We start from the raw sequence: 13,525 nt of genomic DNA, 5'->3' as shown, positions 1-13,525 counted from the left end.
TCCCGTAGTGCAAACAACCATTTTAAGTATCACATTATTAGTTTATTACAAACTAACAAAGCAGCTATATAGCTTGTCCGTCAAATGGATCGCAAAGTTTGATCAAGTGTGGCCGCCAACGAAACCATGCTTTTAGCATGTGCAAAGGACACGCCGCCATGCAAGCATGCGTTTGCGTGAGTGTGATGTTAGTGAGTTGCTGAGCGCACAGCCCTAGCTATTGGCTAGCATGCATAGTGGGAGCTCATGTAATCATGTAGACGTTATCTAGTGTGATTGTGTACATTTTTCTTTTTTACAAAAGAAGTAGTACCATGACTAAATTTTGATGATCCAACCTAGCCCGGCTTCTATATAAACCCCGTCCCCCTTGCAGCATTTGGCCAAGCAAAGAAGAAGCTTGCTTAAGCAACACGTAGCTAGCTAGCCACACACTGACACACACACACAGCTGATCGAGCTAGCACTGATCAGTATACTTGCACACCGAAGTATGTCTCTGTCCACGATAATCCTCGCAGTTCTTGCCGTGAGCATGGCCGGCGCCGCTCCACACGTGCTCGCGGCGCGTGAGCTCTTGGACGCCGTCGCAGTCGACGCCGCCATGGTGTCGAGGCACGAGCAGTGGATGGCGGAGCACGGGCGCACGTACCTGGACGGGGAGGAGAAGGCGCGGAGGCTGGAGGTATTCCGGGCCAACGCCAAGCTGATCGACTCGTTCAACGCCGCAGGGGAGAACAGCCACCGGCTGGCCACCAACAGGTTCGCCGACCTCACCGACGAGGAGTTCCGCGCGGCGAGGACCGGCCTCCAGCGCCAGCCGGCGGCCGTGGCCGGCGCGGGGAGCGGCGGGTTCAGGTACGAGAACTTCAGCCTGGCCGACGCGGCCGGGAGCGTGGACTGGAGGGCCATGGGCGCTGTCACCGGAGTCAAGGACCAGGGCTCTTGCGGTACGTACTGACCAACATCGGCACGCACACTATTGTGTGTTCATGCTATCAGATTAAGCGACAGAATATTGCACGCACGCTTGAACAACTACTGAACCGAAAATTTTGAGGTTCTAAAATGTAAAAACTTGCAAGTGGCGACACGCGCGTGCGGTCAAACGTAAAATTGGTACATCAAAAAATGACGTGAGATTTACCAGGAAGACCAGAGTCTACATGCATGCACTTTTCGGTCAACGCTGAGAACAACAGATGGTTAAGATTAACTTTGCTTCAATGATTGGAGCATCATTCGTTTCCTTCTACATGTCCTAAATTAATGGGCTCTGTTTCTTCATCCAATCCGACAGGTTGCTGCTGGGCGTTTTCGGCAGTAGCGGCGGTTGAAGGTCTAACCAAGATCCGGACGGGGCGGCTGGTGTCGCTGTCGGAGCAGGAGCTGGTGGACTGCGACGTCAACGGCCTTGACGAGGGCTGCGACGGCGGCCTCATGGACAACGCTTTCCAGTACATGGCTCGCCGCGGCGGGCTCGCCGCCGAGTCCTCCTACCCGTACCGTGCCACGGACGGGTCGTGCCGCCGCCCGGGCTCGTCGGCCGCGTCCATCCAGGGCTACGAGGACGTGCCGGAGAACAACGAGGCGGCGATGGCGGCGGCCGTGGCGCACCAGCCCGTGTCCGTGGGCATCAACGGCGGCGACTACGTGTTCCGGTTCTACGACAGCGGCGTGCTGGGCGGGTCCGAGTGCGGCACGGATCTCAACCACGCCGTCACGGCGGTCGGGTACGGCACGGCGAGCGACGGCAGCAAGTACTGGCTGATGAAGAACTCGTGGGGCGCGTCGTGGGGCGAGGGCGGCTACGTCAGGATCCGCCGCGGCGTCCGCGGCGAGGGCGTTTGCGGCCTCGCTAAGCTCGCGTCCTACCCTGTCTAGCTGATTCAGTGCACGTCACTAGCTAGCTACGCATGCATACAGTTTGGTTCGGCACCCTACGTATGACGTCCCTATTCGATATTTCGATCCATTGAACTGGATTGGTATTCTAAATTAGTTAAGGTGTGTATACATACATGTATATACAGTTGGGTTAATTAGGGGCCCTCCGTAAAAAAGAGAGGGGCCGATGGCTACAAATGGCGCCTCAAGCAGGAGTAAGGATGCACCGTACGTAGCTACGTGTGTGTATGACGAAACCATGATGAATTTGTACAGATGGGCTTGTAACTATGAAATGTACATAAAACATGTATGAATACATATTATGTATTACCCGGTCTTGTTTAATTGACACGCATGTAGTAGTTGCCCTTGACTCCGTGTCGATTATAACCAAACGGAGGGAGTATTTCAGGTCTCATAGGCTAATTTGAGCTTCGCGTTTATGTAGCTTTTGTTGGTAGCCAGGGTGGCTATGTGTGTCCTTTGTGGCGGAGTGTGGGTGGTTGTGGGTGTGGCTTTAGGACCTGTTATTGCATCTTCCGCTTAATTCATGGATGAGACAAAGCTTTTGCTTCCGTTTTAAAAAAAAAACTATACATCTACTGTTATATCCATTGCTGGTTTGTCAACGACCATTATTATGGGTGTTCACGCTGACAACAGTCTCATGTAGAGCTATTTGGTTTATCAGTCGCTTTCTCCCGTACGTACGTTGCGTGATTCTACCGGCGCGCACGCGTGAGTACATCCAAAACTACTTTATCAGCTGGATAGCGTGTGAAGTGTGAACCTTGAGCTCGCAGCAGCTAGGGCTAGTCGAACATGTTCCCGTCACGGTTTTTGTACGTACCTCCAACAAGCTAGTAGCTTTCTGCCATAAAAAAGGGCACCGTTATTCGTTTCTTTACGGCCGCAAACTGGGCTCAAGGCAATTGCACGAGGATCAGAAGAACAAGGAGGGGAAGAGCTGAAGGAGGATGAATGATGTTTCGATGGATGAGTCATGCATTGAGTCCAGTAATGACCGGTGAATGACCAAGTCAAATTGTACAAATGAGATAGGCCTCCTTGAGATGGAAATGGGACACGTATACCAGTGGAGTGGTGATCTATTTTTGCGGGTGGCTATGAAAGCTTTAGTTTTGTACGTTCAGAGGTTGAGCTTGAGAAATGGCATATTTGTCTTGGCCCGGCCACCTCCTGGGCAAAATACAATACTATCTCCCTCTCTGCAGCGTGTGAAGATACTATCACGAGGCAATCCATTTAAAAAAAAGTGAAACAGTGTCTAGAAGGAACTAGACACTAATGATATAGTAGAAGCGGGACTTGGCGTGATAATTCTGGAAATTCGCTCCTGACAGGATTCGAACTCCAGTCGTTGGGTGCGCCACTGCGACCCCAATCACTGGGCTAAACTCACGTTGTCACGAGGCAATCCATTTTAGACTAAAGGGATCGTATGGAAGTCTTTTTTTTTACTAGTGAGCAGTGTACTTTTCGTTGTACGCTTACAAGGCATATGGTTTGTTGTAGGATTGTGAAGATACTATCACGAGGCAATCCATTTTGGATGCCCTCGTTTGTTTTGCTTTTTTGTTAGCCAATTGTTCGGCATTGATGCCCATCTTTGCACAACATTGTTGAATAATCTACGATATGTGGTTATATGCATCGATCAATTCAAAAGCCAAGGTCATCTTGAATTGAGAAAAAAAAAGTGCCACCAGCAGTCTTGGCCGCTAGCTCTCAAAGGGGTTAAAGTTTAGGGAAAATGGATTTAGTTCAACCATAGGTATGGCACAGTCTCTTAATTATACACGTAGACTACCTAGCTCATTTACTCGAGAAATATCATGTCAATTTTCTTGAGGTAGGAAGGACTACTCATCTCCGAGCATGCACATGATAGTTTGTTTGCGTTGGAACATGAAGAACAAAGTGCTATTCCCTCCGATATAATAAGTATAGCTGATTTAGTACAACTTATTGATATGAGGGAGTATGAAATTTGAAGTTTACAGTGTGTTTTTTCGAACCGATGTGTCGATTAAACCTTTTTTAATAAAAGTGAAGTGTTTTTGGAGTTTCCATATAAAAACTTTTCTCATTGCGGAGATACCTTACGGGCAAGATGGGATGCTTATCATTTAATTAGGTATTCCTATTGTCTCTAAATTTCCATTGGATAAATTAATGAATCTGAATGAATGGAACAGGAAGAGGAAAGTTGGCAAGGTTAACTTCTTTGTGTGAAACAACACGTATTTGGTCTACTCGAATACATCCGAGATTCTCGTTCGGTGATATATATAGAAGGTTGCCAGAAGCTTTACAAGGAAGTCGTGACCAATCACGATTACAGAGTTTATACGGCATACGGTTCATATCGTATGTCTAACATCCTCCCTTAATCACAACCTACTAGATTGAGATTATGCTTAAATTCTTCAAAGCTACGAACAGGAAGGGGTTTTGTAAAGCCATCAGCAACTTGATCCTTAGAAGGAACGAACCGAATCCCTAACTGTTTTTTCATCACTCGTTTTCTGACAAAGTGAAAATCTATGTCAGTGTGCTTTGCTCTTGCATGAAATACAAGATTTGCTGACAGATATGTAGCCATATTATCACACCACAAACATGGGGGCTGAGATAGTTTTACTCCAAGTTCCTCAAGCAAGGACTGTACCCAATAACTTCAGCTGTAGCATTCGCTACTGACTTGTATTCTGCCTCTGTACTGGACCTAGAAGCTGTAGCTGCTTCTTTGCACTCCAGGAAATTAAATTTGGTCCAAAGAATACTGCAAAACCTCCTGTGGACCGGCGATCATCTATACAACTAGCACAGTCTGCATCAGAGAAAGCACTGACCAATGTGGATGTGGACTTCATGAATGTGATCCCAACTCCAATGGTGTGCTTAACATGCCTCATGATGCGCTTGGCAGCAGTTCAGTGCAAAGTGGTAGGAGCATGCAAATACTGAGACACTTTATTGATAGCATATGCAATATCAGGTCTAATGAGAGTAAGATAGTGCACAGCACCTACCATGCTTCTGTAATTAGTACTGTCATCAGGACCCAGTGGCTCTCCTTCATGAGCTGTAATCTTTTCTAAGGATGAAAGAGGTGTAGGTGAGCCTTTACAATCTGTCATACCAACACATGCAAGAACATCTTGAGCATACTTTGTTTGGCTTAATATCAACTGATCATTGACTGATTTAACCTCCATGCCTAGGAAGTAGTGTAGATCACCTAAATCTTTCAACGCAAACTCCTTGCTCAAGTCCTTTAGGAGTGCATCAGTTGCAGCTTGAGAGGAACTAGCAACTATATACCATCAACATAGATAAGCATTAAGATAGTGACAGATGACTTGTGATAAATGAACACGGATGTATCAGATTTTGAAGCAACAAAGCCAAGAGAGATAAGCTGAGAACTCAACCGAGAATACCATGCTCGAGGTGCTTGTTTGAGCCCATATAGTGCTTTGTCAAGTTTGAAACATAATTTGGCGTGTATTGATTTTCATACCCAAGTGGTTGTCTCATGTAGACCTCCTCTTCCAAAACACCATGCAAAAATGTGTTCTTGACATCTAACTATCGCAAACTCCATCCCCTGGAAACAACAACTAACAACACAAGTCGAATAGTAATGATCTTAACTACTGGACTGAAGGTATCCTCATAATCTATACCATAACGCTGTTTGAACCCTTTAGCTACCAGTCTAGCCTTGTACTTGTCAATGGAACCATCTGACTTCCTTTTGACTTTATAAATCCAACGACAATCAATAACATTAGTACCATGTCGTGGTGGAACCAGCCTCCAGGTTTTATTCATCATAAGAGCATCATATTCAACATCCATAGCCTCTTTCCAGTTTGTGTTAGCAAGAGAATCGTCAAGAGATGCAGGTTCTTCTATAGACACCGATAAGATCCACCAAATAGTACCATCCATGTACTCTTTAGGCTTGACAACACCTTTTGAGGCGCGTGTACTTTGTCGATTTGCAGGCTGAGATTGCACTGGAACATGGCGGGAGATGCCGCATTGCGCGTGGGCGCATCACGAGCTGCGGAGCTGACCGCAATGTTGGGGACAGAGGCAGACGGCAGGTCTGGCCCTGCTCTGGCCGGCCATCCCGAGGCTGGCCTGTTCCACGGTCCCGAGGTAGATCCTGGCAGAGAATCAGCTCCGTGTTCTGTGCCGCTGGACTGTTCTGAATTGTTGTTTTCAGTGTATTGTACACTGTTTTGAACAAAATTTTCACCAGCTTGCACCGTTCTGCGCGTAGGAACCTGCGGAGCAACATACACATGACTAGAAGCAGGATTAGTAGCAACATTAGTCATGTGTGTGTCATCAATAAATGCGTCCTCTTGTTCAGTATTGAGAAGTATAGGTGGGAGTAAAAGAATTTCTTGTCCAAGAAGAGCACCGACATTAGGATTAAGGGACTGAAAAGGAAACACAGCCTTATCGAACACAACGTCACGAGAGATATAGACACGCCCAATAGAAACTTCGAGACACTTTACTTCCTTGTGGCGAAGACTATAACCGAGAAACACACACTGTGTGGAGCGGAAGGCTAGCTTGCGTTTGTTCTATGGACGGAGATTGGGCCAACACGCACACCCAAAGACACGTAAAGAGGAGTAATCAGGTTTGGTGTTTAGCAGGCGATGCACAGGGTGCCATTATAGATAGTTCTACTAGGAAGCATGTTGATGAGATATGTTGCAGTAAGGAAAGCCTCATCCCAAAATTTGAGAGGCATATGAGCATGTGCAAGAAGGGCGAGTCCTACTTCAATTATATTGCGATGCTTACGCTCGACGGAGCCATTTTGTTGATGTGAATGAGAACAAGAGACATGATGAGAAATGTCTTGTGTTTGAAAGAAGGTGTTAAGCTTGGCATATTCACCGCCCCAATCAGACTGGACTATAAGAATTTTTCGATCAAGTTTTAAATCAATTAATTTTTGGAAATTGACAAAGGCATTGAACACATCAGACTTCTTTTTCAGAAGGTATATCCAAGTAAATTTACTATAATCATCGATAAAGCTTGCATAGTAGTCATGTCGCCCAACAGAGGTAGTAGCAGGACCCCATACATCAGAAAAACTAATTTCAGGATAAGGAGGTTGATGACTCTTAGGTCATTGAAATGAATCACATATTGAATCAATGGACTCCCTAATACATGCTAATTTATTTTTGCTAATGGTTTGACTAACAATAGTAGATGAAGGATGACCAAGATGACTATGCCACTTTGCTTGAGAGGGCTTGGAGGCGACAAAGGCATGCTTCTAAAACTGGGAAGATGACACCAAGGAGGATATAAGAGGATAAAGGCCACCAACACATCCCCCTCTATGAGTTTTTTCCCCCGTGACCTGATCCTTGATCAAAAAATAGAAGGTGTGAAATTCTATGAATACCCTATTATCATATGTAAAGAGATGAACAGATAAAAGTTTTTTGAGGCATTGGGCACACAGAGAATATTACGAAGATTAAAATCTTGAACAAGATGATGAATTATTGAATGACCAACATGAGCAATATCCATACCTTGCCCATTTGTGGTGTTAACCTTGTCATAGACTTTGTAGTTGTCTCGCATAGTCAGATTGTTGAGCTCACTTGTGATATGGTGGGTAGCACCGGTATCTCCATACCATTTAGTATCAACACCATAGGAGGCCGCATGCACCTCCTTATCTTCATATGGTTCATAGTCTTCATCAAAGCATCGCCAACAGTCCTTTGCAGGGTGACCCTCTTTGTTGTGTATCTGGAAAGTGACATCCACCCAAGGAGTGGTACGACGGTGGCCATGGCACGCCCATGGCCACGCCCACGTCCTCCTCTAGACTGTGTTCTGCCACCACCTCTTCCTTGGCCATAGGGACTATCTTCTCGGCGATCATCACGGCGATCTGAGTGCCTATCATCTCGGCGATCACCGCGTGGAGCACCACACCCATTACTGAAATTTCTGGGTGTTTCTATTGCTTCCGGCTTGCCAGGTTTGCAGATGTTTCAAAGTCAGAGGCCGGATGTCCCCGCAGCATAAGCTGGCGCTCATTGATACGTCTCAAACGTATCTATAATTTCTTATGTTCCATGCTACTTTTATGATGATACTCACATGTTTTATACACACTTTATGTCATTATTATGCATTTTCCGGCACTAACCTATTGACGAGATGCCGAAGAGCCAGTTGTTGTTTTCTGCTGTTTTTGGTTTCAGAAATCCTACAAAGGAAATATTCTCGGAATTGGACGAAATCAACGCCCAGAGTCTTATTTTTCAACGAAGCTTCCAGAAGACCGAAAGGGATACGAAGTGGGGCGACGAGGCGCCGCCACCATAGGGCCGCGCGGCCAGAGGGGGGCCCGCGCCGCCATATGGTGTGGGCCCCTCGTCAGCCCTCCGACTCTGCCCTTCCGCCTACTTATAGCCTTCGTCGCGAAAACCCCGAGCACCGAGAGCCACGATACGGAAAACCTTCCGGAGACGCCGCCGCCGCCAATCCCATCTCGGGGGATTCAGGAGATCGCCTCCGGCACCCTCGCCGGAGAGGGGAATCATCTCCCGGAGGACTCTTCATCACCATGATCGCCTCCGGATTGATGTGTGAGTAGTTCACCCCTGGACTATGGGTCCATAGCAGTAGCTAGATGGTTGTCTTCTCCTCATTGTGCTATCATGTTAGATCTTGTGAGCTGCCTATCATGATCAAGATCATCTATTTGTAATGCTACATGTTGTGTTTGTTGGGATCCGATGAATATGGAATACCATGTCAAGTTGATTATCAATCTCATATATGTGTTTTTTTATGTTCTTGCATGCTCTCTGTTGCTAGTAGAGGCTCTGGCCAAGTTGATACTTGTGACTCCAAGAGGGAGTATTTATGCTCGATAGTGGATTCATGCCTCCATTGAATCTGGGACAGTGACAGAAAGTTCTAAGGTTGTGGATGTGCTGTTGCCACTAGGGATAAAACATCAATGCTTTGTCTAAGGATATTTGTGTTGATTACATTACGCAACATACTTAATGCAATTGTCTGTTTTTTGCAACTTAATACTGGAATGGGTTCGGATGATAACCTGAAGGTGGACTTTTTAGGCATAGATGCATGCTGGATAGCGGTCTACGTACTTTATCGTAATGCCCTGATTAAATCTCATAGTAGTCATCGTGATATGTATGTGCATTGTTATGCCCTCTCTATTTGTTAATTGCCCAACTGTAATTTGTTCACCCAACATGCTATTTATCTTATCGGAGAGACACCACTAGTGAATTGTGGACCCCGGTCCTACATCTGAAATACAATCTACTGCAAACTCTGTTCTTTACTGTTCTTCGCAAACAAACATCATCTTCCACACTATACATTTAATCATTTGTTTACAGCAAGCCGGTGAGATTGGCAACCTCACTGTTACGTTGGGGCAAAGTACTTTGATTGTGTTGTGCAGGTTCCACGTTGGCGCCGGAATTCCTGGTGTTGCGCCGCACTACACTCCGCCACCAACAACCTTCACGTGTTCTTTGACTCCTACTGGTTCGATAACCTTGGTTTCTTACTGAGGGAAAACTTGCTGCTGTACGCATCACACCTTCCTCTTGGGGTTCCCAACGGACGTGTGTCTTACACGCCATCAAGAATTTTTTCTGGCGCCGTTGCCGGGGAGATCAAGACACGCTGCAAGGGGAGTCTCCCACATCCAATCTCTTTACTTTGTTTTTGTCTTGCTTTACTTTACTTTATTTTACTGCTTTGTTTGTTCTCTATATCTAAAATACAAAAAAATTAGTTACTAGCTTTACTTTATTTACTGTCTTGTTTGCGTTCTCCATATTAAAAACACACAAAAAAAATTAGTTACTTGCATTTACTTTATTTACCTTTTGTTTATTTCATCATGTTTCCTCCTAAATACACTCTAAAAGACATACCGGTAGGACGAGGGTCTATCATTGGAAGAGATAATATAGAAGCATTTTTCACCCATGTTAGTATGGATGAAGATTTTGAAGATACACCCTTGGTAAAAGTTGCTCCTACTTACGAGAGTGCTATCGCTCGTTTAATACACATGTTGGAAACTAGATTTGTTAATCTCAATCCTATAATTCAACATATGTTTCTTACACTCTCTGATATGGAAATAGGAGAAAAGAGAAATTTTGTTTTAGATGTCATTCTTAGAGAATTTGGTGATATAGCTAAAGAAGCTAGAAAAGTTTTTATTAAGCATAAGAGGCTTGGTCTTTTCACCGATTTTGCAAGAACACTTGAAAAGATGGACATGGATAGAATAAAGTACACTAATAATGTTAATGATGGTGGGGAGATTAAAGTACCGATACCTAGTAAGCTCCTAGGAATGCATGAAGCTCTAGAGAATAACTATGGTTGGCTTGTTCCCGAAAATTTGTTTGATGAGAATAGCAAGCCTAAGAGTAATGAAAAAGGGGCCTCTGAAACTTACATAGATAAGATACAATGCATAGTTGAGAAAACTCCAAACCCCTCTCGTTGATGCTTCATCTCTTGATAATACTTGATTCACACTTTCGCGCCTAGCTGAAAGGCGTTAAAGAAAAGCGCTTATGGGAGACAACCCATTATTTTACTTCTGCACTTTTGTTTTATATTTGAGTCTTGGAAGTTGTTACTAGTGTAGCAACCTCTCATTATCTTTATTTTATTACATTGTTGTGCCAAGTAAAGTCTTTGATAGTAGGGTTGATACTAGATTTGGATTACTGCGCAGAAACAGATTTCTTACTGTCACGAAATTGAGCAGCCCCTTCTGTAGGTAATTTAGAAAAATCTGCCAATTTACGTGCGTGATCCTCAGATATGTGCGCAACTTTCATTAAATTTGAGCATTTTCATCTGAGCAAGTTAAGTGCCCCAGAAAAATTCGTCTTTACGGACTGTTCTGTTTTGACAGATTCTGCCTTTTATTTCGCATTGCCTATTTTGCTATGTTTGATGGATTTCTTTGTTCCATTAACTTTCAGTAGCTTTGTGCAATGTCCAGAAGTGTTAAGAATGATTATGTCACCTCTGAATATGTGAATTTTTGATTATGCACTAACCCTCTAATGAGTTTGTTTTGAGTTTGGTGTGGAGGAAGCTTTCAAGGGTCAAGAGAGGAGGATGATACAATATGATCAAGAAGAGTGAAAAGTCTAAGCTTGGGGATGCCCCCGTGGTTCATCCCTGCATATTTTAAGAAGACTGAAGCATCTAATCTTGGGGATGCCCAAGGCATCCCTTCTTCATCGACAACTTATCAGGTCACCTCTAGTGAAACTATATTTTTATTCCGTCACATCTTATGTGCTTTACTTGAAGCGTCTGTATATTTTTATTTTTGTTTTTGTTTGAATAAAATCGGATCCTAGCATTCCTTGTGTGGGAGAGAGACACGCTCCGCTGTTGCATATGAACACATGTGTTCTTAGCTTTACTTTTTAATGTTCATGGCGAAGGTTGAAACTGCTTCGTTCATTGTTATATGGTTGGAAACAGAAAATGCTTCATGTGGTAATTGGTATAATGTCTTGAATAATTTGATACTTGGCAATTGTTGTGCTCACATAGATCATGTTTAAGCTCTTGCATCATGTACTTTGCACCCATTAATGAAGAACTACATAGAGCTTGTTAAAATTTGGTTTGCATGATTGGTCTCTCTGGAGTCTAGATATTTTCTGGTTAAGGTGTTTGAACAACAAGAAGACAGCGTAGAGTCTTATAATGCTTGCAATATGTTCTTATGTAAGTTTTGTTGTACCGGTTCATACTTGAGTTTGCTTCAAACAACCTTGCTAGCCTAAGCCTTGTATTGAGAGGGATTACTTCTCGTGCATCCAAATCCTTGAGCCAAAAACTATGCCATTTGTGTTCACCATACCTACCTACTACATGGTATTTCTCTGCCATTCCAAAGTAAATTACTTGAGTGCTACTTTTAAAATTCTATTCTTTGTCTTTGCAATATATAGCTCATGGGAAAATAGCCTTAAAAACTATTGTGGTGAAGAATATGTAGTTTATGTATCTTATTTCTTATAAGTTGCTTGTTGAGCGGTAACCATGTTTCTGGGCACGCCACCAACTATTACACCTTTGTTGAATATCATGTGAGTTGCTATGCATGTTCGTCTTGTCTGAAGTAAGGGTGATTTATCATGATCAAATGGTTTGAGTATGCATATTGTTAGAGAAGAACATTGGGCCGCTAACTAAAGCCATGAATCATGGTGGAAGTTTCAGTTTGGACAATTAATCCTCAATCTCTTATGAGAATATTATCTGTTGTTGAATGCTTATGCATTAAAGACGAGTCCATTACCTGTTGTCTATGTTGTCCCGGTATGGATGTCTAAGTTGAGAATAATCAAAAACGAGAAATCAAATGCGATCTTTCTCCTTAGACCTTTGTACAGGCGGCATAGAGGTACCCCTTTGTGACACTTGGTTGAAACATATGTTATGCAATGATAATCCATGTAAATCCAAGCTAATTAGGACAAGGTGCGAGCACTATTGGTAATCTATGCATGAGGCTTGCAACTTATAGGATGTCTTATACATAACACATATGATTTATTACTACCGTTGAGAAAATTGTTTCTATGTTTTCAAAATGAAAAGCTCTAGCACAAAAATAGTGATCCATGCTTCCCTCTGCGAAGGGCCTTTCTTCTACTTTATTGTTGAGTCAGTTTACCTACTTCTTTTTATCTTAGAAGCAAACACTTGTGTGAACTGTGTGCATTGATTCTTACAAGTTTACCTATTGCACTTGTTATATTACTTTGTGTTGACAATTATCCATGAGATAAACATGTTGAAGTTGAAAGCAACTTCTGAAACTTATATCTTCCTTTGTGTTGCTTGATACGTCTCCGACGTATCGATAATTTCTTATGTTCCATGCCACATTATTGATGATATCTACATGTTTTATGCATACTTTATGTCATATTTATGCGTTTTCCAGAACTAACCTATTGACGAGATGCCGAAGTGCCGGTTCTCGTTTTCTGCTGTTTTTGGTTTCGAAATCCTAGTAAGGAAATATTCTCGGAATCGGACGAAATCAACGCCCGAGCATCCTATTTTTCCACGAAGCTTCCGGAACACCCGAGAGCCGCCGGAGGAGAGCCCCGGTGGGCCCGGATGATAGGGCGGCGCGGCCGGGGCCTCGGGCTGCGCCCCTATTGTGTCACCGCCTCGTCGCCCCTCCGACTCCGCCTCTTCGCCTATTTAAAGGTCCCCGACCTAAAACCTCGATACGAAAAAGCCACGGTACGAGAAACCTTCCGGAGCCGCCGCCATCGCGAAGCCAAGATCTGGGGGACACGAGTCTCTGTTCCGGCACGCCGCCGGGACGGGGAAGTGCCCCCGGAAGGCTCCGCCATCAACACCACCGCCATCTTCATCAACGCTGCTGTCTCCCATGAGGAGGGAGTAGTTCTCCATCGAGGATCGGGGCTGTACCGGTAGCTATGTGGTTAATTTCTCTCCTATGTGCTTCAATACAATAATCTCATGA

General features: G+C 44.2%; 1 protein-coding gene across 1 annotated transcript; it reads left to right on the top strand.

Moving 5' to 3' along the window:
- Positions 1 to 380: 380 nt before the first annotated feature.
- Positions 381 to 2,178, top strand: LOC124680650 (senescence-specific cysteine protease SAG39-like). Its single transcript, XM_047215715.1, has 2 exons — positions 381 to 950; positions 1,301 to 2,178. Exons 1-2 carry the CDS (start codon positions 494 to 496, stop codon positions 1,882 to 1,884), a joined length of 1,041 nt encoding a protein of 346 aa, XP_047071671.1. The 5' UTR covers positions 381 to 493; the 3' UTR covers positions 1,885 to 2,178.
- Positions 2,179 to 13,525: the final 11,347 nt, after the last annotated feature.

The sequence above is a fragment of the Lolium rigidum genome, unplaced genomic scaffold (assembly GCF_022539505.1).
Source record: "Lolium rigidum isolate FL_2022 unplaced genomic scaffold, APGP_CSIRO_Lrig_0.1 contig_23977_1, whole genome shotgun sequence".
Classification (NCBI taxonomy): Eukaryota; Viridiplantae; Streptophyta; class Magnoliopsida; order Poales; family Poaceae; genus Lolium; species Lolium rigidum.
The sequence above is the reverse complement of the archived record's forward strand: the minus strand, read 5'-3'. Positions and strand labels throughout refer to the sequence as shown.